Source organism: Panthera tigris, chromosome D4, assembly GCF_018350195.1.
Source record: "Panthera tigris isolate Pti1 chromosome D4, P.tigris_Pti1_mat1.1, whole genome shotgun sequence".
In the NCBI taxonomy this organism is placed as follows: domain Eukaryota; kingdom Metazoa; phylum Chordata; class Mammalia; order Carnivora; family Felidae; genus Panthera; species Panthera tigris.
Genome location: NC_056672.1, coordinates 66,386,299 through 66,411,459, shown reverse-complemented (window position 1 = coordinate 66,411,459; position 25,161 = coordinate 66,386,299). Strand labels below are relative to the sequence as shown.

General features: G+C 35.9%; 1 protein-coding gene across 9 annotated transcripts in view; it reads right to left on the bottom strand.

Moving 5' to 3' along the window:
* The window catches only part of FSD1L (fibronectin type III and SPRY domain containing 1 like), a 78,410-nt gene that overhangs the window by 18,192 nt on the left and 35,057 nt on the right, over positions 1 to 25,161 (bottom strand). For 7 of the 9 annotated variants that reach the window (XR_006210557.1, XM_042964454.1, XM_042964452.1 and 4 more), the window contains exons 5-13: positions 23,204 to 23,226; positions 18,562 to 18,683; positions 16,363 to 16,572; positions 14,286 to 14,384; positions 8,562 to 8,691; positions 7,909 to 7,941; positions 4,737 to 4,837; positions 4,038 to 4,289; positions 670 to 758 (exon numbers count right to left, since the gene is read on the bottom strand). Coding sequence is in view for 8 of the 9 variants with exons in the window: in XM_042964454.1 (XP_042820388.1) it covers positions 670 to 758; positions 4,038 to 4,289; positions 4,737 to 4,837; positions 7,909 to 7,941; positions 8,562 to 8,691; positions 14,286 to 14,384; positions 16,363 to 16,572; positions 18,562 to 18,683; positions 23,204 to 23,226 (1,059 nt within the window). In the remaining variant the exon portion in view is untranslated. The remainder of the gene's footprint in view (positions 1 to 669; positions 759 to 4,037; positions 4,290 to 4,736; positions 4,838 to 7,908; positions 7,942 to 8,561; positions 8,692 to 14,285; positions 14,385 to 16,362; positions 16,573 to 18,561; positions 18,684 to 23,203; positions 23,227 to 25,161) is intronic. The other 2 variants (XM_042964458.1, XM_042964455.1) reach the window with 1 other exon arrangement.

The following is a 25,161-nucleotide window of genomic DNA, read 5'->3' as shown; positions in this document are numbered from 1 at the left end:
AATCTCACAAACATAATGCTAAACCAAAAAGATATTGTATACAAAGGTGAAAAGGAGGCAAAATTAATTTATGGTATTAAAACTCAAGATGGTAACCACTTTGCAGGCAGGCCAGTAGAGGCTAGAAATGGGCACAAGAAAGCACAGGAGGCTGTTAATGTTCTACTTCTTTTCCTTTTTTTTAAATGTTTATTTTTTTTTTAACAGAGAGAGACAGCATGAGCAGCGTGAGGGGCCGAGAGAGAAGGTGACACAGAATCTGAAGCAGGCTCCAGGCTCTGAGCCATCAGCACAGAGCTCAACACGGGGCTCGAACTCACAAGCTGTGAGATCGTGACCTGAGCCAAAGCTGGACACTTAACTGACTGAGCCACCCAGGCGCCCCATTAAGGTTCCACTTCTTGATCTAGATACCGATTACAAAAATGTGTGCAGTATATGAAGATTCATCAAACTGCATTCTTATGGTTTGCATACTTTCATGTAATAATATTTACTTCAATAAAACACACCAAAAATATACCCACAATCACAGATTTGGAAGAGGTAGATTAGGGAAAGAGGAAAGAATATGAAGGAAAAATAATGTATTCGGCTTCCCCAAATATATAGAATAGATTGTTCTCAATAAATTTGTCAAACCAAATAAAATATAAATTTGGTACTAACCATGAAACCAGGTAGTACTGGCTGAGTAAATTTTGTCTTAAAGGAATACAACAACTGTTTTGAGCTTGCATCATAGAAAGAAAGTTGACCTAAAAGAAAAAAAAAGGGGGGGGGGACTAATTTATTACACACATTTAATTAAATCTAACATATCATCATGGGTAAAGTAATAACTGAATACATATTTGGGACTCTTTTTGGTTACAAACTATAAGGACTGGACTTAGAAATTCCCACTTGAAAATCAGTAGTATACATGCTTAAGAAAAGGCCCAAATCTAGTTTTCTTTCCTGATTTTCAAGATCTCTATAGTGCTTCCATAATCTAATTCAACTATAGACTATTTTATCATTATTTAACAAATGGCTTCCTTAACTCAGTAAAAACCAAGGCTATTTCTTCATTTTTACTATACCTAGCCTCTCTACCCAACTCCCATCACCATTTAAGGCTTACTCTATTAAACCTTGTCTTCTAAATACTTTAAACAATACTCATTTTAGTCTCTGAAATCATAGTTATCACTGCTTCAGTTTTGCTAATTTTAAAAATACCATCCTGGTCTGTCTTTCAATGTTATCATGCAACTAAAATGATTGTTTTTTGACCACCTAACTGTACAACTTGATGGCCTCCTTACATCTGTTATCACTTCTTGAAATTCTTGTCCCATGACTTCTCTTGGTTTGTATCTAACTCTGACGATATCTTCTATCTCCTTTTCTCCTATTCTGAATGTAGATGTTTGCCCAGGCTCTCTTTTCTCTCTACAATGTTTCCTTAATGACTCAGCTGCCACCAAACAGAGAAAAGAAACTAGCATTTATGTCTACCATTAAAGCACTGGGCTCTTTATATACATTACCTCAAAACATTAAGCAACCTATGAATGGTCACAAAGTTAGTAAACAACACAGCAGTAACATTTAATTGTTCTATGCAATCTTCAGTAGCCACTCTGTGATGGTGTATCTAGTATGTAGCTCCAGCTCTACATCTTTTCTGAGTTCTAGCCCTGAAATTTTCTCAATATTAGCCAGCTATGCCACATGATTGTCCTGCTGGCATCTCATCTTGACCCAGGACTATGTTCCCCATGCTGCTGATGACACGCCATCCTCTTGACCACAGTGGCTGGAATCTCAGTCATCTTCAACTCTTGTTTGTTCACTTTCCAATCCACATTTAGTTATTGAGTCCTATGAATTCTACTTTCATACCATCAAATCATTCCTCTTGATTCCCCACTGCTCAGGCCCTTGTTACTAATAATCGCTCAACAAATACTTATTAAGGGCTTACAATGTAAAAAGCCCTTGCCAGGAATAAGGATACAATACTTAACAAGATAAACATGGCCCTGCCACACTGCTTAAAGACTGACTCCTGAAGAGTCTTAACAATATGTTTGCAATCTCTTCCACATTTAGCCACTTACTGTCCAATATTTCTAAAACTAGATTATCATATGACTACAGTTTCCTAAAATGCAGAGAAATCCCCTTCCCTCAAATAACAAAAAAGAGGAGCCTATTATTATTTTTCAAGGCTCTCGGAATCTGATCCCATCTTACTTTACAACTCCTTCCTACCCTATGCTCTAGGCTAAACAACACACTTCTCACTACCACCTTTGAGGAACCACACAAAGCACGAGAAAACGGAAGATAAGCAAAAGCTACCTTGAGAGTTGAAAAAGAAAAAAAAATGTGTGCCAATAAATTTAACATGTATCCTGAGGAAATTATTTATCTGAGTCAAAGTGAGTAAGTAAAAAGAATGCAGCAAGACTAACGTGTTGTCACTAAAATTCAATCAAGCCAAAATTAACTTTTCCCTTTTGAGTAACTAGGTTGAAGGCTCAGTAAATTATCTGGAAACATGTTACTTAAAATGGTAAAATAGAGTTTTATCTGTTTACAGTGTCAATTTAAAGAGAAGTACCTAGGGAATTACTTTTGTTCCCTAGTTCAATAGGGTCATCTTTAAAATTTTTATAAATATTTTGATGACAGTAGAGAAGATACTTATCAAATACCTAATTCAAAAAGTTCAAGCAAATTTTGCAAAAGATAAATATCAAGTTACTTTTTAGATGATTTTAACAGAAGTGTTCAAAAAGCTTGGTCAAATCTATTAAGATGAAACCATTAGAGACTCTTAACTATAGAGAACACATTTAGGGTTGACGGAGGGAGGTGGGCGGGAGAAGGGCTAAATGGGTGATGGACATTCAGGAGGGCACTTGCTGGGATGAGCACTAGGTATTACTAAATTCTACTCCCAAAACCAACAGTACACTACATGTTAACTACTATTTAAATAAAAATTTGAAACAACGACAAGAAAAGAAACTTAAGGACAAATGTAATATTCTTGAGTTTAAACAACAAAAACAACCCTAAACTGCCTAATATATGAAAAAAAAAAAAAAAGACAGTTTAATAGAACTCCATGAAAAAAGATCTAGTGGACTGGGTGGCTACAAGCTCAATATACACCAACAATGATAATAAGTCATAGTACTAGAAACTGTGCTGCCAAATCACATGTCCTATGATGGTCCTCAGTTTCATGTTCTACTTTGAGAACGCTTCTTTAAGAAATAATGTTGACATAGTGTACAACCACATACTTTAATTTTGGAAAAATTAAACTGTAAGAGGAACAGCCAGTGATACAGAAAATGTATAGTCTGGAAAACCAGCACAAGAAGCAATGTTAGGTTTTAAGCAAATAAGGATTATCATGTAAATGTGAATTAGGGAACATAATTCTGTGTTTCTTCAGATGACAAAATTTAAGGATAGCAGTCTCAAAAGGTATCAGGAAACAAAACAAGTCAATTTAAGAAAAACTCTGCATTACCAAGTGCTCTCCAACAATGAAGTAAGCTGCCTTCTACAACAATAAACTTCACATTAAAAAGTTCTTCAAGCACAGGAGTGACAACTACCTGCAGAGATAACTGTAGTAAGGATTTTACACTGTGTAGATTTGGGTAATTTCTAAGTCCACTCCAACTTGAAAAATCTGACTCCACCACTCTTTACAGGTAATAAAATCAGGTCAGGAAGGAATAAAAATGGACAGAAAATTTTTAATGCTTAACACTAAAATTAACAAAATCATTCTTTCAGACCTATTAAGCATATTATACACGAGTGCTTTTGTAAGGCTTCAGGCAAACATCACGCACCCTCCCAGTCAATTCCAGAGCTGAAGTTATGTTTGTGATCAAATCCTAGTAGGTCAAAACACCCTTACCACAATATTAAAAAAATTCTGTGTAGATGATTACCAATGAAAAGTACTGAAATGTAAGCAACTATGACAAAACGACTTATGAGAAAATCAGTAAACTTACCCCCATCAAAATCACAAAATACACCTATTCTCTCAGGAACAGTAACATCCAAGGCTTTGACTTTATTATTATGCTTTGCTGCGAATGTGTTTTGCAGCCAGTTGTTGACATGGATACACCAACTAGTGTTTGTCTTTCCTAATTGGTCAAATTTCCCCAAAGTCTTGTATGCTACTCCCACACTGTAGGATTTACAATCCTTCTGGGCCTTGACCTCCCAATAATGTTGTCCACTTTCAATAGCAGTGTCTCCTACAAAAGATCAGAAAGGTAAATTTGACTCTAAGATCTTCCTTATACGTCACATAGATTTTTACCTCTCATCCCACAAAATGGCACAAAAAATCTGATTCAGGAAAATAACCACATTAACACACAGACACTATAAGTAGAGTATCTGTTATAACTTTACTTGTATATTTACTATTATTTTTTCTGATATATAAAAAGCTTTAGAACTTTTCTTCCTATCTCCTCAAAAGATATGCATACACGTAGAGCACTATATAAAATGAAATAAAGTTTTAAACAAATAAATAGACAATTTGAAACCCGCTAAAAGTAATTAGGCTTCAGGAGGGAGAAACCTTGGCAAATATTCATTAGAAACAGGCCACTCCAGCTCTAAGTGGGCAGAAAGCCCAGCGGTGTGACTGTGATGCCTTTAACCTGACATGATGAAGACTATGTTTATCATACCCAGCACTGTGTATGATTCCCCAGTAAAACGATCTCTGCTGCCTCTTCCTGCTGGTGGCCTGGAGCCTATGGATGTCCGTTTGGGGGACGGCGTGCCACTTCTATACAAACAGGAAGAAAAGAGAAACAAATACTCTATGCTGTAGATGCCTCACAGACTAAAACTACAAGTCATGAAAGGCAACTTTGAAAAGTTTTAATTACGTTGCACAAATAGCACCATTTAATTTCATCTGAATTATTATCAAACAGAGTTGTCAATTAAAAACACTGAAATGTAAGAAATCATCAACACAAAGCAGGCTGAACACTAACATCATGCAGACTGAACAAAGCTTATACAAAGAACACACAGTTGAAATAAGAAACAATGCCAAAATGAGACAAGTTAAAAAGGAAAACAAAAGAACTGAAGGGAAAAAAGAATTCAAAAAAGATAATGGATTATAGAGCTTACATTTCTTGCAGTTAAATTTAAATTTTAAAATGGCAGAAATAGTCTTATTATGATAAAAACTATCCTTTTCATAACCAGTAAGTATTTTTGTTCTGAATCTTTTCTTCGTAAAAAAGAGAAATAGTCAATGCCCAAATCCATGCATAGGATAATATCAAATATTATAAAGCATTTCTCCTACAAGATTCAACCTGATCTCCCCTTATGTCGAATTATATGATAGGATAAACGGGACAGTACTAGGCCTTTCACTAAATCTCAAAAACTCAAAATAAATCAAGACCCAAAGATGTTTAAAAATAATATTTCAATTATATTGAATCCCTGTATTTAAAAAACAGTAAAAAATTGTAACTTACCAGTAGTAAAGAAATAAAGGGAAAAGCATGGAGAAAAGACAAACAGGCATAACTATTAAGAGTGGCAGTTTACATTTCAGAGAAAAGTTAAATAAGGGGAACTCTTCCATTGCAGCATTCTAGACTTCCAACGCAAAGTCCATTTTTGCAAGTACAACAGCTATTACTGTCTGATGTCAAACACGATCCCCTCCCACCTCACCCCTTTAAGACACCTTTGGAGCTCTACTGTGTAAATTAAGGCTCTTTGTTTACCTACCCTCTAGATTGTTTTACTAGCTTCTGAAATGATCTCTTTGCCACCTAATTCATCTTATTCACTGTTACCACATAAACCTAAGTTTGATACTGCTACCTTAAAATCTTCAAGCACTTCCTTACTGCCTACAAACAACTTTGCTTTGGATTTAAGGCACTTCTTGATTTGGTCCTAGTCTGCTTTTCTAGCCTTCTCACCCTAAAGAGCACTATTCAGCTAAATGCAGCAGTGTTCCTTAAACTCAGGCAACCTGCTTCAGTGCTTTTCCTCTAGTTTATGTAAGGCCAAATGGCACGTGTTTTTCTATTTCCTTGAGAACCAGCCTAAATGCCATTCCTTTAATGAAGATCTTCCAGATCTTACCAGGCTAAATAACTCTGCTGAGGAATCCACCTCCAGGCCAAAATCCTATGTGTAATCTTTCAGGCTGAACCATAAATGATTATAAAAGGCTTTTAGTGACAGGCCTGAGAGGGCTGCCTTTCCCATGCCAGACTTGGTATATAGTTAGTTCACCACACTTTCTTAAGGAAGATGTAATCCTCCCCCACCCCAACCCAGAGATCCTATGCATATCTGCATTCCTAGCTTAGGCACCTCTATTCAGAGACCCCCTTATGGGAGAGGGGGTCTTCAGCTAAGACTTTTTCAGCTGCTTCTGAGTAGACCTCCTTAAAGAGGCGGTGTGAGTTGATGTGGTCTGAAGATACTTCTCTCCATTCAATCTCAATAGTTTTCCACTTCTAACCTTGCCTCTTCTCCCTCCTTCTTGGCCACAGGTCCATAAAACAACAGGAAGAGCATTCTGTTTGGGGCTCTCTTGGCAGTGAGATGATCCTCCAGATAACCACCGTCTGCAATCTGCTTTGATTTACCTGACCCTCACCCGTGCTATTCTGCTGGGAAAAACGGAACACTGAGGAGAGCTAGCACTCTTTCCTTTGTGGCCTCTTGCTTAAACTATCATAGTAAGTGAATAAAGGCTTGATTGTTACTTTCAATCAAGTAGAAAGTTAGAAATCAGGTAGAAAGTTAGTGAACCACTTTAATACCTGGCACTGTCTAACTGACCACTTTAACATCTGGCAGCTCAGGCTATCTTTCTTCAACTCCTTTTGTCACACTTACCATTACCCATAATCTCTACCTTGTAATGTTACTTATATATAGATATATATCTCATACATGTAAGTTAGGGCAAATTTCTTAAAGACAAGAAGAGTGTTTATTCCTATAAACTCTACCACATCCAGCTAACATCTACAGTGAATAAATATTAATGGAAAGAATAAATGTGCATATCATTCCAGAAGTACTCCATACATAAAATACCCTTTAAAGGAGAGGAGAAAAAAAAGGAGAGGAGAAAGAGAAGTAATATGAGCTGAACTGCTAAATACAAACACTCTAAAAATCTCCAAGGAACCAAATAAAACTTCATACACTCGATTAAATTCAGCAACATTTTACAATTTATAATATTCTAACTCTGAAGTCACTTTCACTAATAATGAGCAAATAAGCTAGAAAAAATAAAAGAAGGTAATTTTGAAAAAGTAACACATTCTGGTTTCTGGTAAAGATATGTGGTATCTTCAAATCAGCACATTATTAACCATGCAATTTGAACCGATTCATCTTTCTGGGCACTGTCTTAACTTGAGTAACTTTATTTCTTAAATGCTTTTGAAACTGTATAATTATTATACAATATAGAACACGTCAAACCTCCCTCATGTCAAATACAAATAAAAGCAAAGCTGTAATGTTAGATATACTGACTATAGCACAAGAAAGATGCCAGGTATAAGTAAATGCAGAAAAAAATCAGATGAGGGAAAAAAACTCAAGAAAGACTTCAAAAGCAGGGCTCATTGTTTTGTTACCATATACAATATAATCCAAATAGTATGCAGCGTACTACAGTGCTGTAAATTCAAAACATAAGCTACCAATACAGACAGTCTACACAGAGCAATATTTTAGCCTACGAAGGCTGATGCAATGGCTTCTGCTTATTGGTTAAAAGAAAAATTAAAGTTATTCAGCCAAGCTAGATATACTAAGTCCTAGAACCAGACACACATAGATCATCACCTTGTATGTTTCTTCAGTGAAGTAACATGGACACTGTTAGATAAAAATAGGCAACTGTTAAGAGAATGCTTTACAACTTAAATGTAACAGCTTATAATTAAATTAGATCAAAAGCCTGCTGGGAAATTTTTTTTGATTCACTGTTGTAACTCACGGTGATTATTACTTTATTCCAGTTTGAGCAAAATTTTCCTCTGTTAAAAAAGGCATACTTTGAGACTGCCTAAGTAAGACTGACAACAAAAGGTCCAAAGCCTTCCTCTTTGGTTCATAAGGTTGCTAATCAGGGGCAAGACAATGGGGTTGTATTGCTAAAAGTTGTCATTTCACGCAGACCTTCAGGTAAGACAGGAGATCTATAAGTCTAAAATTCAGGAACTTCTCTCTTAAGCAGTTCAAGTTACGTAGATACAACTTTAAGGAAATGGAATACTGAAATAAAATGTGTAAAAAGAAGATCAGGGAAAAGAGTAATGAAAAATGTTATAACAAATTCAAGTACTCATAAACAGTATTATATTCTTCACTTCAATGTTACTAACAGATCACAAATTATACTGATATATAGAATAAGAATTTCATCATAAGTTATTGTCAAATAAGAATCAATGTACAAGTATGTGTCCAGATTAACATCTAATAAACTAGCTTACCTGCCCTTATTCTCTTTTCCTTTCATTTTACTTTCTTGACCTTTTCCTCCTGTAGGATCCCACTCTACACAGGTATCTTCAACTCTCAGGTTCAAATGGGATGATGAGCTATCCAAATTGAAGTTTAGTGCTATCCAAAATAAGATTTCAATTTTTAAAAAATATAGAACATCTCCACATTCTGAAGCACAACTATCATCACATTATTTTCCTACTTAGTTTATTCAATACCACAGATAAGAGAATAAAGTTCAAACTCCTAATGCTAGCCGGCATTTAAAGTCCCCAAAGATAAGGCTGTAATTTACTAACTCCTATTTTATTTCCCATTATTGTTCTCTACATATCCTGTAGCTCCAACCAAATACAATGTACTTGCATGGCCTCTCATGTTTCTGCTATTCCTTCTGCTGGAATCTCCATCAGCACATAATAATCTCAACTTTCTGCTATTAGAATATTAGTTGATTATCAGTTGACTGTTATAATTTTTTTTTTTTAGCGTTTTTTTTTATTTATTTTTGAGACAGAGAGAGAGAGACAAAGCATGAACGGGGGAGGGTCAGAGAGAGGGAGACACAGAATCTGAAACAGGCTCCAGGCTCTGAGCTGTCAGCACAGAGCCCGACGCGGGGCTCGAACCCACGGACCGCAAGATCATGACCTGAGCCGAAGTCGGCCGCTTAACCGACTGAGCCACCCAGGTGCCCCTCAGTTAACTGTTATAACTAAATAGGAAGAGGAGCCGGTGGAATTGAGGATGAAGAAAAAGTGATGTGGTATAAAAAATTACACAGCCTGGCACATACACATTTTCTCTGATGCTCTAATACTTAATAGTTTCATAGTTAAACTCTCAGTAGTTTTGAATTAAAAAGCACAGAGAGGGTGCCTCAGTGGCTCAGTCAGTTAAGCGTCCAACTTCAGCTTAGGTCATGATCTCGCGGTTTGTGAGTTCACGCCCCGCATTGGGCTCTGTGCTGACAGCTCAGAGCCTGGAGCCTGCTTCAGATTCTGTGTCTCCCTCTCTCTCTGCCCCTCCCTCATTCACACTCTGTCTCTCTCTGTCTCTCTGTCTCTTGAAAATAAACATAAAAAAAAAAAAAAAAGCACACAGAAATAGGCACAGGAACAAGGAAACCGACCCAGCTGATAGAGCTAGAGGTGACTTACATGGCAAAGAGATGGGGAAAAGACTACTTAAATGAAAACAAATCAAAATACACAAAAACAAAGTCATGGGGGAAAAAGGCACAGCATAAGGAATATAGTAACTGGGACTGGAATAGCATTATATGGTGACAGATAGTAGCTACATTTGGGGGAACTACAGAGAAGTTGAATCACTATGTTGTACCCCTAAAACTAATGTAACATTGTGCCAACTGTACTCAGATTTTAAAAATAATTTAAAAAAATGAAACAAAACTATGTTTTTTAAATTATTTGGTATTTGGGGAACTATCTATCCTACTCAGAAAACTTACTCAGAATTCCTACTTTAGGAAATCAGTGTAACAAGGTATTATCTTCTCTCTTTGGAAATTGAAGGTAAATCATTAAAATATATTGATTAAGCTGAGTAATGCAGACTCCTCATATTCTAAAATACAATTCCTAGAATCTCTGCCTTAAGCAAGGTATCATATACTACATAGTTACCAACTAATCTGTTTCTCTTAGTTCTACTTTCCTTCAAAAGTTCAAATTTCTGGTAATTACTCATTGAAGTGGTACTTCCTTTACAACCCCATTTCACTTAAGGATATTACTTGATTTAGCCAAAGCTTCAAAAATGTTTCTATGAAGTATGCATCATCAAACAGTAAAATATTCATATAAAAAGCCTAATGTTTACCTAGTAGATTAAAAATTTTTTCCTTCACTGTTCTGTAAAGTACACTTTAATTTCAACTATGCATCTGACCCATTGTTCATTGTCTTTAATTATAAAATAACATTGTAAATACAAATCTACTGACCATACTGCTTCTAATAAATATACTATATAAGTTACTAGCTTTTTAAAATTTGCATGTAAACAAAAATGAACTTACAGAAAAAAAATACAGTCTTTCAGTAAAAATGTAAACAAAACTCCTTAATAAGCAGGTTACTAAATAGGCGCTTAATAATTACCTTATAGGTAGGTTACTAAAAAGTTAGGATTAAGCAAACTTGAGATCCTATACTACCAAGAATGAAATGCCTTAAGAAAACAGGGTTGGGCTGTGGCGTCTGGGTGCCTCAGTCAGTTAAGCGTCTGACTCCTGATTTCAGCTCAGGTCATGATCTCATGGTTCATGAGTTTGAGCCCCACTTTGGGCTCCACGCTGAAAGTGCCGAGCCTGCTTGGAATTCTCTCTCTCTCTCTCTCTCTCTCTCTCTCTCTCTCTCTCTCTCTCTGCCCCTCCCCTACGTGTGCTCATGCACTCTCTCAAAATAAATAAATAAACTAAAAAAAAAAAAAAAAGGTTGGGGCACCTGGCTGGTTCAGTGAGAAGAGCATGAGACTCAATCTTGGGGTCATGAGTTTGAACCCCATGTTGGGTGTAGAGAATACTAAAAAAAAAAAAAAAAAAAAAATTAAAAAAACAGGGTTAAGGCGCCTGGGTAGCTCAGTTGGTTGAGCATCCAACTTCGGCTCAGGTCATGATCTCACAGCTCCTGAGTTCAAGCCCCGCGTCAGGCTATGTGCTGACAGCTCAGATTCCGATTCTGTGTCTCCCTCTCTCTCTGCCCCTAACCCATTCGCATTCTGTCTCTGTGTCTCTCAAAAATAAATAAACATTAAAAAAAATTAAAAATAAATAAATAAATTTAAAAAACAGGGTTAATTAACCTCTATATTAGCTATTAGGTAATACATGTGAGGGTACCTACTCTGGACAGAAAGAAAAAGTAAATTATAACTCTAAGGTGCTATCAATTCTCAGCCACTTGTTACAATCCTAAGGCTGTTTGAAAAAAAAAAAAAAAAAAGGTAAGAAAAAAATCCTAAGACTGTTCCCTAATGTTTAATGTGATGAAGAAGGATGGGGTCATGAGTGGCAAGAAAAGGTGTCCCCTCCAAGCTACCTGAGACTAGACTTACTAAATACCACAGCATGCAGACAGAAAGGCATGGGCTTCCATCCCAGGGGTATAATCTTTAATCTATCTCCTTGCCCCCCCTTTTTTTTGGACACTATCCCCTTTCTGTGACCTCAATGAAGTCATGGAGCCTCTCTAAGCTAACAGGGATACTGTGTTGTTTAAAAGAAAAAAACACATCAGTCCTCAAAAGTGAGGTCTCAAACATCAGTCCTGCCTCTCATATCATCTCTGTAATAGAACTAGGAATTAGTTTCCATATCTTTAAAAGTCTGTGAAAACAAAGTACCAAAATATCAAAGTACCATTATGTTTCATGTATTTGTATTGGTAGCTGCTTTCTTGGTACTCTAAAATTACACCATAGCCACTATCATTTGAAACTAGAGAGTAATTTGTGATTAGTATCATATCATTTACCATAAAAGGAAGGGATAAACCACAGAAAAATTCTGTTAATTAGAACTTCAATTATTCATCATATGTGACAATCCCAATGACAAGAACAGTGCTACATACATTGGAGACAGAAATTAATAATGTTCACTATTTCCCACATCAAGCACCATTAAAAGACAGGATATCAAATTCTGGTAGGCTTCAACTATTTAACTTCCAGCTCTCTCCCTTTTCCTCCAATTCTCTGCTCCATACCTGTATTTCAACGGTTGGTCAAAAAGCACTACACCAAGCCAAAAAAACTAGCAAGCAATTGTTCAACATGTCATTTTTTTAACATCTACACTTTTCCTCTGGAGCTCTTGCCCTCATTAGTTACCAGTCCAGTGGTATGGAATAACCCTTAGAGAAGCTGTGGTCTATAGCTATTTAAGAGACAAATTTTATTCTGGGTCTCCCTGAAGGTCAGAATTAAATGTTTAGTGGGCCTCAGGGTTGAGTTTCAGTCTATCCCCACCCCAGGGGGTTTACCCAGTGAGAACTCTTGAAAAGACTAAAAGCAACTCTACAAACACCAAGACCAAGAATTTGACTACTAAGATCCAGACCCTGCCAACAGAACCAGGCAGCCCAGCTCCAAAGAAACTTAAAGCCAGCTATTCATTCTCCTGAATCTGTAGAATTTGCATAGAAATGTACAGGTCCAAGTTTGGTGACTAAATATAAAGGGTAAAGGAGAAGAAACAAAAGAAATAAAAAGATACAATACTTCTGAGGGAGAATAATAGTAACAATGCAGTTTTACCTGACAGGGCTCAAAACAGTTCAAGTTATGTAAAGATTATCTATAACTATACCTTGAAATGGTTAAAATCTCTCAAGAAATCACAGTCATGTATCAGTTTACTAACAAGTAATTCAAAGTAACCATTTCTTGGCTAAGTTATCTATAGTTCTCCAATAAAAACATTAGCTAATCCAAAAAAGTTACTCAATTTAGTTTTTTTACCATTATGATGCAAATATTTTCTTTTGAATTTGTCTTGTCAATAATTTACAGGCTTCACATTTTGCTTTATTCTGATATAGTATTTTTAAACAAATTTTTTTAAATGTTCATTTACTTTTGAGAGACAGAGAAAAAGCACGAGTGAGGAAGGAGCAGAGAGAGAGGGAGACACAGAATCTGAAGCAGGCTCCAAGCTCTGAGATGTCAGCACAGAGCCCGATGCGGTGCTTGAACTCACGAACCGCGAGATCATGACCGAAGCCGAAGTCAGCACTTAACCAACCGAGCCACCCAGGTGCACATATTCTGATATAATATTTTTATATCACTTCCAAATCATATCAAACTCTGGCACACAAACCTATTCAAATGCTATGTGAACTGAAGGTCAGTGGAACCCCTAAAGGCCGAAGTACTTCAACAGTGTGTAGAATCTGATTCTTGCGGTAAATCCAGTCAATTACCATCTCACAAATGACAAGATCTCTATCATTATGGCCTTCCAAATGGTAAATACCTCAAAAATGTTCCATGTTGAAATATGTTATTCTAGAGAGTTTTAACTAAATCTGAATTGGTTCCAGGCCCACAGTAAGGGTTGGCACAAAATTTGGAAACAGATTCTTTACACATTTTCAAGTTAGTTCTAGGGATTGTGGGCAAGTCATTTAACATATGTAAACTTTCTTCATCTGCAAAATGGGTATCAGTAATATTTAAACTACTGATCCCTCAAGATGGTTTTAATGATCAAATGGAAAAGTGTGAGAGTGCTTTGTAAACATTAATAAAATATACAAATGTTAATTTCTACAATAAGGTTTAAGAAAACAGAGAGTACGTGAACTAAACTGAAATGGTACTTCCCCATTATTGAGCCATAATCCATTCCCTGAGAAATCTGTGGGCAAATCTCACTGATGCCTATGTATTCATACTAGACTGCAATTTGTAAAGCACCCACACCACAGGATCCAATGTCATCACCTCAGTCTATTTTACCTATTTGAATACCATCATAAAAGAAGAACTAATGAAAACCAATAGTATAGTCCTAATTTCCCCATCTTAAAATTCCTACTACTGAGAATTCCAAGTATGTATGTGCATGCACACACCATAGGGAAGAAATGCTACCATACATGAAATGCTTCCTGTCCCAGTCTTGAATAACTTCAGATGTTAAGTTTTGTTTTATGCTGTATAAATATCTACAATCTTACCTTTGGTCTCTAGAGTCACTGGATCAGAATACTCTCCAGCTACAGCTTTGTTACAAGCTCGAACTCTGAAATTCATATACTTTGAATCAAACTTTAAGCCTGAAAAAATGAAAATGGTTTTCAGATATGAAAATTAAAGGGATCTACTCCCAAAGCAGGAGCATGAACCTTCAAACAGACATATTCCCTCTTGAGAACTCTCTCTTTACTCCACAAGAGTATAAATTTATGTTAAAACAGTGGTAATGCCAAAAATAAGAGGAATCATGACTTATTTCTTACTTTCTTCAAAATAAATATAAATAATACAGTTTAATCAATGTTTTTTTTTTTTTAACCTAGTGATAAAAAGGTATTCTCAAGTTAAAAGTAATGTCTCATTCAAGGAGAAATGACATTTAAAAAAAATTTTTTTAATGTTTTATTTATTTTTGAGAGAGACAGAGCATAAGCGGGGGAGGGGCAAAGAACGATGGAGACAAAGAATCAGAAGCAGGCTCCAGGCTCTGAGCTGTCAGCACAGAGCCAGACATGGAGCTCGAACTCATGAACCATGAGATCATGACCTGAGCCGAAGTCGGACACTTAACCGACTGAGCCACCCAGGCGCCCCTACAATTTAAAGTAACATACTCAATTTCTGGAAAGAAGACACCCTAAAGAATTTTAGTATTTATGAAACACTGTATTTTTATGTGAAAAATGAATTTAAAGAGAAAGTAAAGCATAGGGATTAACAGTAAAACTCTGAAGTTAGTCACGTCTAGATTAAAATCTTAGTCTGTGGGGTGCCTGGCTGGCTCAATCAGTGGAGCATGAGACTCTGGTTCTCGGAGTTATAACTTCGAGTCCCACACTGGGTGTAGAGATTACTTTAGGAAAATAATAAAATCTTTAAAACTTCAGTCCAAAAATTACTAGCTAAGCGACCATCAACAACTTGACAGAACGAGTTTTTGTATCTGTAAAATAAAAATGATAAAACCAACCTCATAATTATAAAGATTAAATGAGATGTACTATACTGATTAAATGAGACGTATTATGTAATACACTTCAGCACAGCTGACAAGTGGTAAGTGCTCAACAATGGTAATGTTACTGCTCATGCATAACAAGTGTTGAACAACTCTGGAAATATATGGCTACTTAAAATAGCCAAAGTCCCCTATACATAGAGACACCTTTTGAAAAAAAAGGCTAACACACAAATTTCTAATACCAAGTCATAGCTCTGTAAGTATTACTGTGAAAATAATCATAAAAAGGTAAAAGCAACAGTATTTATAGAACCACTGAAATGCAGGGGTAGTACGTATACCTAAAAAGCTGACAGCTTTTTTACTGTTAAAAAACCAAGGTTAGGGGCGCCTGGGTGGCTCAGTCGGTTGAGTGTCTGACTTCGGCTCAGGTCATGATCTCACAGTCTGTGAGTTTGAGCCCTGCGCCGGGCTCTGTGCTGACAGTTCGGAGCCTGGAGCCTGCTTTGGATTCTGTGTCTCCCTCTGTCTCTGCCCGCCCCCTGCTCATGCTCTGTCTCTGTCTCAAAAATAAATAAAAACATTTAAAAAAATAAAAAACAAAAGAAAAAAAAAAAACCAAGGTTAAAATTGATGTTATTCTGAAATATTGTTTCCAAAACACTCCTTCATGTTTGTTTTACATACATTGTTTTAACAAATTGAAAATATCAGGAAATAGTTAAAATGAAAATTTTCCTGATATTGTAAGAGAAATTCACTTCTATAACAAATATAGAAAAAACCTGGCTAAAGAAACTTAATTTCATCTTCTAAAGTAACTCAACGGGAACCTGGGTAGCTCAGTTGGTTAAGCCTCCGACTCTTGATTCCAGCTAGGGTTTGTGGGTTTGAGCATCGCATCAGACTCCATGCTAATGGCACAGGCCTGCTTGGGATTCCCTCTCCACCCCTCCCATGAGCTCATGCGTGCTCTCTTGCTCTCTCTTTGAAAAAGAGAAATGAAACTTAAAAAAAATATCTAAAGTAACTCAAAATATTCTTCACAATTACATTTACTTTCTGAGAAAGAAATTCATAAAATGCAGTCATTTTACCTGATAGTGTATATTCAGTACCCTTAATATTATCAATTATCTCCCAGCATCGCTCATCCTTTACACGCGGAAGTCCGTCAAAATTAGTTTTCCGATATTCCAGTATAAAATGATCAATTTTATTATCTTCTTCTGGCATTCTCCAAGCCACTGTTACAGAATTGTCAGCCACCAAACACTCTACTGGATCTATCTCTGGAGCTTTAGGAACTGAAAGAAAAAAACAGGCTCATTTCTCATTTATTAGTACTAATCCAATATTCACGTTTGTCATTCAAACTGCTTTCTTCAAGTTGCTTTTGAATGGTTCCATTGAATCAGGCTACGAGAAAGGATACCCTATAAATGCAAAGTAACTATTTTTCCAAGTTCCATTTAAAAATTCGTTTCAAAGTTCTTTCACAGACGTGTTCAAGATTTATTAAAATCTTATTTGGCAAAAAGCAATTCGAACATGCTAAGGATAAAGAACCAACAATGACTTGTTACTTCTCAACACATATTTTTTAATCTGTTACTTCAAACAACTATAAAATATAGATGAAATCACTACTGACAAAATAGAATAACTTGCTTTGAATCTAATGATTATAATAATTTAAGATATTTTCTATGTATTTTTAAAATCTTGTTTATAAAAGAATTGTAGGGGCACCTGGGTGGCTCAGTCAGTTACGCATCTGACTTCAGCTCAGGTCACGATTTCATGGTTCATGGGTCTGAGCTCCTCATCGGGCTCTGTGCTGACAGCTCAGAGCCTGGAGCCTGCTTCGGATTCTGTGTCTCCCTCTCTCTCTCTGACCCTCCCCAACTCACGCTCTGTGTCTCTCTCTCTCTCAAAAATAAAAACTAAAAAAAATTTTTTTAATTAAAAAAAGTAGTATGAATGACAATAGTAATTCTGAAAGGCCAATTTACAGGTAGATATCCTGTAGTATCCTGAAGTATCATTTCTTCTTCTACATCTATGGCTCCTTCTCTCATCTTTTCCTTGTATAAACTTACTTAGAACTTCTGACCTGGCCCACACAAGTTAATACAGTAAAACCTTGGCTTGTGAGCATAATTTGTTCCAGGAACATGCTTGTAATCTATAGCACCCGTAGATCAAGGCGAATTTCAAGAATTATTGGCTCAGTTGTGATCATGTGACATTTGGGGTCACGTACTATTCGTATTGCAAGACATCACTCATTTATCGAGTTAAAATTTATTAGAAATCATTGCTCATTTGCAGAACACTAGCAGAACAAGCTACTCACAATCCAAGGTTTTACTGTACTTCACTTATGCTACCTTTATTAGTTCCATTATAGTGTCATGACTACTAATCTGTCTTTTCAGCTAACCTCCAAAAACTAAAGGTCAGTTCTAACTAGAACCTGTAAGTAAAAAGCACCTGTAAGTAAGTAAAAAAGCACTTGCTCCTTCAATCCACCATGTCCAAACTGTTTTAGCTACCAGCCTAACACCATCACTTGATGTAAGCTAAAAAGAGAATACTAGCCAAAAGGTCCCTAGTTGGCTCTCTCACATATGTGGAAAATAATTTGAGACTCAATTTCAAATGGTTTTGGCTACTGAAATATCCTCATACTAATATTCTAATAAACCAATGTTAACATGTTATTACTGGAAATAAAATGCCATCTGAGCCAATAACCACAACTATACTGATAATTACAACAGCTAATATGCACTGAGTGTTTACTATGTGCCAGGTACTCCTTTCAAGAGATTTAGAGATTTCAATTCATTTAATCCTTACACAAACCCTAGAAGAATACCATCACATTTTATAGATGAAAAAAATGAACTAAATAATCTGTTCGAGGTTCACAGCAAGTAAATGGCAGCCAGGATTCAAATCTAAGTCTGGCCCTAAAACTCACTGTTAACTATCATGGTATTATTGCTTCTCTCTGCCAAACTAGCAATAAAAGATATCCCTTTGACAGATTCTTAAAACAGAATTTTTACTACCAGGGAAGTAATTCTCTAAAAGTAAAGACTAGGAAATTTAATTATTCCTTCGCTGATTGAAGAAAAAATTTCCACATTACACTTCTTTAATATATACATTTCAGAGTTCATTACCAAAAAAACTACCTTACATTATATATATATATATATATATATATATATATATATATATATATACACACATATATATACACACACATACACACACATACTTACCTGGCAAAAACTTCAAAGTTTGCAGCATCTGTCTTTCCTGAGAAAAATCCACCATTAAATGAGTCATGTTGTCACTGACCTTTGGTTTCAAAGAAAGGCGAAAGGCTGAAGCCATTGTTACTCTATGGTAAACAAAAATATACTTTTAAAAATAAAAGAATGGGGAGTATACCATATTTAATTTATAAATGAAAAGACAGAAGTTATTCCACTTTAGTAATATCAGAAACTATAACAAAGATAACAAAGCTAAAAATAAATTTGTTCTCAGAGTCTTTCGAAAATTAACTAAATAAAAAACTGTAAAATGTTTTTAATTTTAGACATTCAAATATAACTTAAAGCAACTTTCCTCCAGCCAGTTTTATAAAATTGTACACAAATAAAAATATCTCAAGAGAAAATATCCCATATAAAATCATCATTAGCAGACTCAACAGGGATCCGAGCCTCTGTACGCTCAATCTCACTGACTTCCTGATGCCAACCTCACCCCTTCTCACGTGCCAAATCATGAACTGCATGCTCTCTTTAGTAGTCACAACTACTCCATGTATCCTCAAATAAGAGTAAAAGTACACTGACCAAATATTGTGCACCTGGCAGCTGCTAAAGATGGGCCACGGATGAGAAAGGAGAGAAGTGAAATCACAATTTTGAAAACCATGTTAGTAGGTGTCGCTGTGATGCATCAAAATCAGCTAAACGGAAGGATATAAGGAGAAACAGCCTTATGAAACCATATGCCATGGAAATAACAGTCCAATACACATTTATTAGATGAATATGGTATTAAAAACAAAACAAAAAAAGAAAGAAGCCATACCAGACCTCATTTTACACAAAGTATGGGGGAACTGTTCTGTCAATTAAAACTGGAGATTAAAAGAAATTCTTATATTCTATTAATTTGCCATTTTATCTCAAATTTCAATTTCTTATATTACAATAAGTTTCCACAATATAACAAAGTAACACCCCTTATCATCTTTGGTCAAAGAATGATACAAAAGTACTATTCACAGATGATGTCCTGCTAGCACACAATTTGGGAGAAGTAAATAGAGCTGAGGAACAAAGGGAATACTAGGCCTAGTCATTCAAATCTGCCAAATCTACCCAGAGATACGTGGTATGAGAAGATATCAAACTTGCTATCTTCAGTTATTTTGGGATAAAAAATGTCAAACGGATGGTGTATTCAGTTAGTTTACTTCATTTTAAAACGAGGAAAGTAGGGGCGCCTGGGTGGCTCAGTCGGTTAAGCGTCCGACTTCGGCTCAGGTCGTGATCTCGCGGTCCGTGAGTTCAAGCCCCGCGTCGGGCTCTGTGTTGACAGCTCAGAACCTGGAGCCTGCTTCTGATTCTGTGTCTCCCTCTCTCTCTGACCCTCCCCCCATTCATGCTCTGTCTCTCTCTGTCTCAAAAATAAATAAACGTTAAAAAAAATCTTTTTTAACTAGGAAAGTAATTATTTTATTAATAACAATGACAGCTGATCTATTGACCAAGAAGAATGTGCTATAGTGAAATACAATTTATGGGAAAGGGAACTCACTGAATACCAAGCACAATGCTGAATATTTCACACACATTACTTTAAGTTATTGGTTCTCAATACTTAAATTTCAGGTGATATCAATAAAAAGTTAGAAACAAAGGCTCTGTCTTACTTTGTTCTTTTATTTATTTATTTTTGTAGAGAGTGTGCATGTGAGTGGGAAGGGCAGAGGGAGAGAGAGAGAATCTGAAGTGGGATCCATGCCCAGCAAAGAGCCTGAGAGGGGCTCAATCTCGTGACTGTGAGATCATGACATGAGCCAAAATCAAGAATTGGATGCTTAATCGACTGAGCCACCCAGGTGCCCCACTTAGTTTGTTCTTTACCGCCCCAAGTATCTTGTGATTTGAAGACTTCTGAAAGAGCTATATTCAGATAGGTACTTAGTAAATGACTACTGAATCAATAAATGGGTTTGAACCTACTTGGATGCTTCTAAACCTATTTAAATGTTTTTTGAGAACTGTTCAAAAAAAATATCCGAAAGTATTTTAGGGAATTTAAATCTGAAACTTTGTCTACAAAACTTGATTTTAATCACTATGGCCTCAAAGAAAAAGAATGTCCCCCAAAAGTACATTAGAAAGGTCTATCAAAACTTAAAAAACAAGAATAACCTTTATTTTCTAGTCAATGAAGATTTCAGTCTCCATAAATCAACACAGATGTACAACAATGCTATAATCTTTCAAAAGACTGAACAAATTTTTTACTTTTAAACTGAATAAATTTAGACCATTGTGTCTGAAAGCCCAAACCAACAATCTACAATCCTAGATAATTCTCTACATTACAAGATCCTTGTGATCAGGACTGTTTTAATTCACCTTGATTTTCTTGATTTACTTCCTATAATACAAGCTGAATACAAGGATCCTTTCCCCTTAGTTTTATTTTTACAAAGACAAAATAACTGCAAAACATATGCATGAGCACTTTCATTTCCTCAAAGTACCTACCTAATTAACTTGACCTACCCTTTCAAGATCCCTTTTTTTCAAGAACCAGAAATCCACAACAAACCTCAACTAATCATCTTACAACATTACTAAAAGCACCCAGAAGTACATACTAGTGATCTGTAAAGTTACAGAGATCTGATGTGTATTATCTTTTCATTTCAGTTGCTAGTTTTAACTGTCACTCCCACTGTTTCTCCTGCATAACCTCTATCACAACAAATGATAAATATTCAATTTCAATTGTATATACTTGATTCCCTGCTCAGGTATGGTACACACTTTTCCTTAAAATGCCACTTCTTCCCTCAGTAGAAATTGTTTTATTTTGACTATATATTTAAATTATTTTTATATCATAAATGGCAATGATGGAATTCTAGAAGCTTGTTTCCCGAGAGAGCACGTATTATCTATATCAGAGAAACCTGGACATTATGAAGTTTTAAAATATTAAGCCCAAGACCCAGAAGTTCTCAGGCAGTGAGGAAAAATTTTGTAGGTAGCCAAAATAAATAATGTATAGACTTTGACCAAAAAAAAAAAAAAAAAAATGTGCTTTGACAGAGAAAAGGAACCCTGACTGCTGATATCACTCAGAAACTGATGAAATCAAGCCAAGAAGTAGGCTTCGAGGGGCAAAGAAGTTAAGCTTCACTAAAGCTTTGCATTCAGCCATGAAAAATGAGCATTAAATTCTGACAAACATATCTGGACAGAGAAAGAGGTAAGGGGTAAGAAAAGGATTCTTGGAAGCACAGAACCATATAGATTCCTAGGAGAGGAACAAAAGAAGATCTTGCAAGGGCTCTCATAAAAAGTCTTTGGATAGCCAAAAGCCTGATTAGGAAATGACTTCTAATCCAGAAAATCAGAGACCAGGGAAAGACAGAGTGGAGAGTGGAGTAGGTGGCTAAAGAGAATGATCTAGCCACACTGAAAGATGGATTACTTGTACCGAATTCCAGCAGATACAACCCAATTCTACCTTATCCAAAAAACTGACCTATCTAGCACCCATTCCTTTGTACAGTCAATACTTCTCACCTTCAAATTCTCATAATCACCTTTCCACAAGCAGGATTGATAAGAATGACCCACGTCTTTAATCACTCCCTGATATAAAATATACCAAAAATATATAAAAACTAACATCTGTGCTAAGAGTGCTAAAGACTGGCATGTGACTCTTGCCTCTAGTCAAATAACAGGCCATCAGAAAAACAGAATTGAAGACTTCAGCCAAGATTAACAATAGACACACTGGTTTTCACACAACCCATGATGAATAATTTTGTGAATTATCTGATGAAGAATAAATAATTTAATCTAGGATTCAGAGTGGTGCTTTGAAGAGCTACCCCTTTCAGCAAATTTCATAATCCTCAAAGGAATAAACCTTAAGTGATAGTCTCACTATTCAATGTGTAGTGATTAGCCAGGAAGAGCAAACCATCCCTTCTGTGGTAACCCAATCCAAAACTGCTAGCAGCTCTTTTAGCCCTCTGGTGTATTCATTACAGCCAGTACTACATTACCTTTCTTAATCCTGTCTCTACCAATGAGAAAGACCTCTTAAAACAAAGTCATCATTTTAATTTTCTCTTCCCACGCACTAAATAGGAGTGGCATGAGAAACAGAAAGAGATGGCACCAGGAACAGGATGGAATGAGAATACAAAGGTGTTAAACAGGAGAGCAGTGAAGTAGGAGAGCTTTAGCTCTTGAGGACTATTAAAAATGCTATGACTTCTCAGAAAATAAGACATAATTATAAAATTTATGAACAACAAAAAACTACATTCCAGGAAATATGTATTTTTTAATTATCCAAAATGGGTTCCCAACCATTCATAGCTAATTAAAGAACTGTACTAAAACTAACTATATTATACCAGAAATGAAATTCTTTTGGAAGTACATAATTGCCCACAACTAATTTTTGTTAATCTTGCTGATATATTGTTTATTCCAGAAGATATGCAGAAGACATTTTCTTTTTTTATACTTGGATATTAGGTATTTTTATTTTAACCAACGAAAGTCTAGTAAGAAACTGTTCTTGAATTTCATTTCTGACTTCAATATTGACACATATAAAAATGTAGGTTGTATACCATACCTATCCTTGATCTGTCTGGCAGCCTTGAAGTAAATCAGGGAGAAGAGAAAGAAGGCAGTTAGTGTTTTTCATGCAAGTTTCAATGGCAGTGACATGCAAGAAAAGTTAGGATACAAACCCTGGAATAGATTAGTTTCACAGTCATCAAAACATGTATTACAGGAAATCTGTACAGTTCATATCAGTTTGCACAACGTGATGTTAGAATTATAGTAAAAAAAAAAAAAAAATCCAGACCCCATATAAGTCACCTTAAAAGGAGGAAAATTTAACACTTCAAACTAATTCCAGATGACTATAAATGTTTTTCCTTACCTTAAGATTATCAAAGCACACCTCCACTTGCATTCAGTCTGACACTCTTCAACTAGAACAATCAATCTCCTTCATGGGGCACACATTTCTATGCAATCTAATGGTTTTCTTATACATGTCAAATCTGTTCTCCAATTTTTCTTCAGTGATCTTTCACCATTTCATCATGGTTGTTCCAAGTTTTCTCTATATGCCTTCCCTGGGCAAAGACTTTGTATTTTGAGAGCTTGCCTGCTAACATATAAAACTGGGCTGCAGTTCTACAATCCTTTATCCAAAAGAGTAAAGTTGTAATGACAAAAATTCAGATAAGGAGAAACCAGAGAAATACTTGTAGCAATAGGGTCTTTCCCTGAGATGATACAGAAGCTGCTAACTTAAACCTACTCTGCATGAGATATGTTTGGGTTTTTTAAGTTTTTTTTTTTTGAGAATGCTAACACAAGTTTAGGAAAGAAAGAGCTATCACTTGGTGCTATAGAGTATACAGAAAAACAATGAAAAATACACACAAAAACTGCTGTCCCCTTCACATTTACATAGAATGTAATATATTTAACAAAAGTTTTTTTCCCCCACACTGACCACCATAATTAACAATAATACATCCAATGTAAACTATAGCTGTTTTGCTCTACACTCTAATCCTAGGCCTTGCATAACGCCTGGCACATGGTAATACTAATAGTTATTCAATTTAGTTGAACACTAATTTGATGTATATAGCAATGCTTCTGCTGCCTCTCCTCTTCAGTTCTAATACTGTTCTTATTTGGTATTGGTCATTTTTATACCCATCCAAAATATTCTGGTCTGAATATCTTTCTACACAAAAACCAGAACTGACATTTAGGACATCAGCATATGACACATTACCAGCACTACCAGAATCAACTGTGAGACCTGTATACTAATCATTCTCTTCCCTTTATCAAGAAATTTTAGTCCTGGGGTGCCTGAGTGGCTTATTCAGTTAAACATCCAACTTGGGCTCAGGTCATGATCTCATAGATCATGGATTTGAGCCCTGCGTCGGGCTCTGTGCTGACAGCCCGGAGCCTGGAGCCTGCTTTGGATTCTGTGTCTCCCTCCCTCTCTGTCCCTCCCCTGCTTGTGTTCTGTCTCTCTTTCAAAAATTAATAAACATTTAAAAAATTTAAAACCAAAAAGACATTTTAGTCCTTAATAAGTTTCTAAAGAGACTTTCCAAGTCCTGCATTCTGCAGGAAACAACCCAATTAGGTGGCACTGATATGTGTCTCAAGTCATGATACTACCTTGGTATTAGGAACAAGAAATGTTAAGAAAGTCAATTACAATGATTTTTAAAAACCACTGTCATTACAGCTAGAATTACAAACCAAAGATTTTAATATAAATGTCAGAGGAGAGAAAGAGGAGAATCCTCTTGTTTCTTTAAATATGGATAAGTGCCACTACCATTACCCCTAGACTCCCTTTATTTCTTCCTCCAGGTGAGGTGAAAGGACTTAATCTGAGATGAGTTTGAAAGGAGAAACTAGAAATAAGTAGCTCAGTTACTTTTCCTCTTTCTGGCAACTTGCTTGCCTACTGAGAACATATATTCTGTTCTTTGCCTCTATGCAGGAAGTTTGACAGGAACAGGCTCTCTCTCACACACA